Source organism: Centroberyx affinis, unplaced genomic scaffold, assembly GCF_046629955.1.
Source record: "Centroberyx affinis isolate AG114_WGS23_722 - 3 ecotype Tasmania unplaced genomic scaffold, CSIRO-AGI_Caff_v1 ptg004124l_1, whole genome shotgun sequence".
NCBI classification, from domain to species: domain Eukaryota; kingdom Metazoa; phylum Chordata; class Actinopteri; order Beryciformes; family Berycidae; genus Centroberyx; species Centroberyx affinis.
In genome coordinates this window covers 110,070-114,140 of record NW_027281898.1, presented here as the reverse complement: position 1 = coordinate 114,140, position 4,071 = coordinate 110,070, and the positions used below count along the sequence as shown (strand labels likewise).

The 4,071-nt window shown below is 39.4% G+C and overlaps 1 protein-coding gene across 1 annotated transcript; it reads left to right on the top strand.

Moving 5' to 3' along the window:
* Positions 1-723: 723 nt before the first annotated feature.
* LOC139663812 (C-type isolectin Sp-CL4-like) lies at positions 724-2,835 on the top strand. The gene is made up of 6 exons (XM_071542558.1): positions 724-761; positions 1,257-1,380; positions 1,646-1,776; positions 1,920-2,048; positions 2,182-2,296; positions 2,615-2,835. Exons 2-6 carry the CDS (start codon positions 1,305-1,307, stop codon positions 2,680-2,682), a joined length of 519 nt encoding a protein of 172 aa, XP_071398659.1. The 5' UTR covers positions 724-761; positions 1,257-1,304; the 3' UTR covers positions 2,683-2,835.
* Positions 2,836-4,071: the final 1,236 nt, after the last annotated feature.

The following is a 4,071-nucleotide window of genomic DNA, read 5'->3' as shown; positions in this document are numbered from 1 at the left end:
GTAAGGAGGTGTGTAAGGCCTGTAAACTTAATTGTTATACCTTCATGATAGATTGTTCAATCATCATGAAACTTGGTGTGAAAATATATTGAATAACCACGTGTGCAAAGCCATGAACATCGACCAATAGGGGGCGCCACAAAGGCCAGAAAACTGTATCTCCTAATCCTGTTGGTGAAATTGCATGAAATTTGGTACACATGCTTTAGGAGCATGTACTTTTGTCGTTATTGGTGGAAGTGGGCGTGACCTATAACTTTATGGGTTATAACAGAATTTCACTCATGTTTGAACCTTTATGTGCAGCAAGCACAACAATTTCCATACAGATCTGACCAAATTTTGCCCAACAGCAGCACATTGAGTGTACAGCCAAACACAGTAAAGCCGATACAAAGTTGGATATTGACACATTTTAACTTGCTATTATTATTCTTATTCTTATTCTTCTTCAGTATCAGAACTTGTTAGCTTGGGGCCTGATGGCTCAACAGCCTCATCTGGAAAAACTGACATTGCTGCTAGCAGCTATATTTTGCATTTGGATTGGGGTCATGTGTTATTCCACAGGTTTTTTTGCTTGTTTTGTGTTTACCATTGTGCTGCACTTAAGCCAAAATCAATATAGACATAGTAAAATGTGCATTGCTATATGACTGGCAAGTAACCAGGGGATGGGCAGTGAGTATAAAAGTGTGATAAAGGAGCAGATGACATACAGACCGAGTGGGAAAGAGAAACCAGCACAACAGAGCTCTGTGGTAAGCCCTCTTTCTGCATATATTTTAGGATGATAGAATAGGACAAACATCTGACATCCTTTGAGTAGATAATTGAATTGAATAAAAGGATCTAATGTAACGATATCTTGTGCTTTCCTTACAGTAGAGAGCATCTTTCAAAAGCAAAGTTAAGAATGAATTCAAAATCAGGAAGTAAATGAATGGACTAATACGTAAAATAACTAAAAACGCATGCCAGTGAATAGAGCAATAATAACAGCAAAAGAAACCACAAGAAAATAATTACATTAGAATTAACACAATCAAAACAATTATGTATAAGCAAGTCTATAAAGGTGTGAAGAAAGGCACTGGTTATGTTTGCCTGATCTTCTTGGGCCTGTAAGAGCAGGAGCAGAACATTGACTTTAGAATAGACATAGAAGAGACATGAGACAAAAGATCTCCTATCATTTAACATCACATGGCACTGAAACCTGTTGTTCATAGAGATTAACTGTTTGACTTTCCCAGTTTATATTCCAAATTTTGGACTGTGAGAGTGAGAGAGGGAAGTGAACCATGCGTTGTGGTGGCGTAACTGTCATCCTGCTGCTGGCACTGCTGTGCATCCAGGACACTACAGCGAAGTCGAGGAGTAAGTACCACACAGCCACAGCTGCACTCGATAGTACGGAAGAGGATTAGGGCCACATGTGAAAAAATTATTTGAGTTCTGAGTTTAAAGTCAGAATTCTGAGTTTAAAGTCAGAATTCTGACATTAAACTCAGAATAATGTCAGAATTCTGACTTTTTCGCATGTGGCCCTAATCCTCTTCCGTACGATAGAGAGCAGGAATCAAAACCTGGGAAAACGGTTTCAATTAAAGCACTAGCATTCACACAGTTGATGTTTCTACAGGTGAGATTTTGGGCATCTGTTTACGACAATATCCAGCCAGAAAATGTGGTGCCCCAGAATGGTACAGGATGAGTGGGAACCGCTGTATTAAATTATTCTGGAAAACTAGAGAACCTTATATCGATGCACGTGTAAGACAAACACAAACACACACACACACACACACACAGACATATCAGTACAGAGACACTAAAATGAACTTCATCCCATGCAGACAGTCATGATGAAACTCCAGTGAGACTGATACATGTTCATTTTTTTTTTTTGATTTCAGAGAATATGTCGCAAGGAAGGTGGTGACCTGGTCTCAATGCACAATGTTGAGGAGTACAGTCAAGTGTTATGTTTGGTGGCCAGGTCCTTCAAGAATCTGCTACGTGTTTGGGTGGGGGGCCAAAGAGGGGTGAGCAATCACGCAGTCAAAAAATAGCTGTCTGGTTGGCTAAATTGATGGATGGAACAAATACCCCGATGTATGAAAGTAACATGATAATTGTTCATCATTCACCTGTAACTAACTGGTTTCTTTTTTCCAGACTAATTACCACTTTAAATGGAGTGACGGCACTCCGTGGAAGTTTACCAGATGGGCTCCTCGCCAGCCGGACTTCTTTTTCCTTCACGAGTTCTGTGTGGAGATGAACTACGGAGGTAAGTGAATATAATGGGGGCTGGAAGAGAGGTGATCAAAGAAAAAGAAAGGGATGAGGAAGGTAAAAAATAATGTGGTGACTTTTCGGGACCTGAAGGAAAAATGACACATACAAACTCATATTGCTTTCATCTCTTATGCTTCTGTGGATCGTTACCTTTTTTTGAAGTATCATAAGTTTTTTTGTTTTTTTTTCACCAATATGTGAATATAACATATATTATTCCACTCTGTAATTAGAGCATAAAGAGCAAATGTTTTGAGCTACAACACATATTGTCGCTGAATGTGATGTTTTCTCATGGCATGTTTTGCAGATTGGGGACGCTGGAATGACAACTACTGCATGGACAGGAAGGCCTTTGTGTGTGCCAGGAAAGGGTGATCATCAATTGATGTTTGCATTCACAATTTTTAATTCAAATTCGACTTGAATGCTTGATGAATTGTGATTCAGTTGGACTAGTGAGTGCCATCTTAAACATTGCAAACACAAGCTTTGTAAAATTACTACAATAAACGTTCTTGAGCATGGTTACTTGTTATATTTTTGTGTGTATTTAGCCATATGACATGTACATCTATCCTGTCTTTCTCTTGTGGAAACTTCATTTTCCTACAGTGAAATATAACTGAAAAGATCTGTTGGCAGTATAACATATGATGCCAGACAATTCTTTGTGTCGTCTGTCAGCTGGTGAGGGAACAAAATTTTCAGTTTCCAGTCCTACACTTCTGAATGCAGTGGCTGCAAAACCCCCACCACTGTCCCTATTATTCAATGCAAAATGTCCTCTTCCAAAAAAGACTGTGTTTTACAATTAGAATCTATAAATCTATAAATCTATTCATTCCCCTCCCCCCTCTTACCGGAGGAAGTGGCATTTCAACTATGGCAAAATAAAGACGTGGCTTTCCACCACGTCTTCACTTACATCCACAATGTACAATTCACATGAGGTGAATTGTGTGGGGGGGGGAGCGGATATAAATACACATCCCAACATTTATGAAAATGAAGTGTACACAGCTGAAATATCAAATTTAGAGTAAAGGTATGACAATATAAGGTTTTGATGAAGGTATCAAGTTACATTCGTTGGGGCACCAGCTCTTTAGAGGAAAGAAAACAGACCTTTACTTAAACTTATCAGTCATCAATCTGAAAACTGTGAGATCTTTTCAGTTCAGGGATTACTTTTCTCTACAGGGAAGGAAACACAGAACAATGACTTTCTAACTAGAAGGGCACTCGGAGAGCGCAGACCTTCACCAAGGTTCGTGCTGTTATTGCTTGTTCGTGATTCGGATCCGGATCCGCTCCAAAATTTAATGGGTTCTTCCTTGGCCCATGCTACACCCTTCCACCAAGTTTCATGAAAATCGGGCCAGTAGTTTTTCCGTAATCCTGCTAACAGACAAACAGACAAACAAACAGTACCGAAAACATAACCTCCTTGGCGGCGGTAATAAATGAAAATATTTATTTAACTACCAATATGAGACTAGACAATATGATCAATGAAATGGGTGAAAATTGAGTTATGCAAGTTTGTGTCAATAAACTGGAGAAACGAGGTGGCCGGAAAACTAAAGGACTAAATTAGACTATACTAACTTTTCTGATTGAATTGGAGATAATTTGCATCAACTCTCCGCAGAAAGACAGGGAAGATGTTTCAGCCTACTTATTGCGCAGATGGCTCTCACAGGTGCTATTCTTGCTGTGTGGCACAAGAATAGGGCAGGCGGCAGGCCAATGCAGTTGTCAGAT

Bases quoted from the DNA above. Each gene is read 5' to 3' on its own strand.
- LOC139663812 (XM_071542558.1), top strand. From the start codon at position 1,305: ATGCGTTGTGGTGGCGTAACTGTCATCCTGCTGCTGGCACTGCTGTGC. The intron at 1,381-1,645 runs GTAAGTACCACA...ATGTTTCTACAG, and splicing joins CACTACAGCGAAGTCGAGGA to GTGAGATTTTGGGCATCTGT. The intron at 2,049-2,181 runs GTGAGCAATCAC...TCTTTTTTCCAG, and splicing joins GGGTGGGGGGCCAAAGAGGG to ACTAATTACCACTTTAAATG.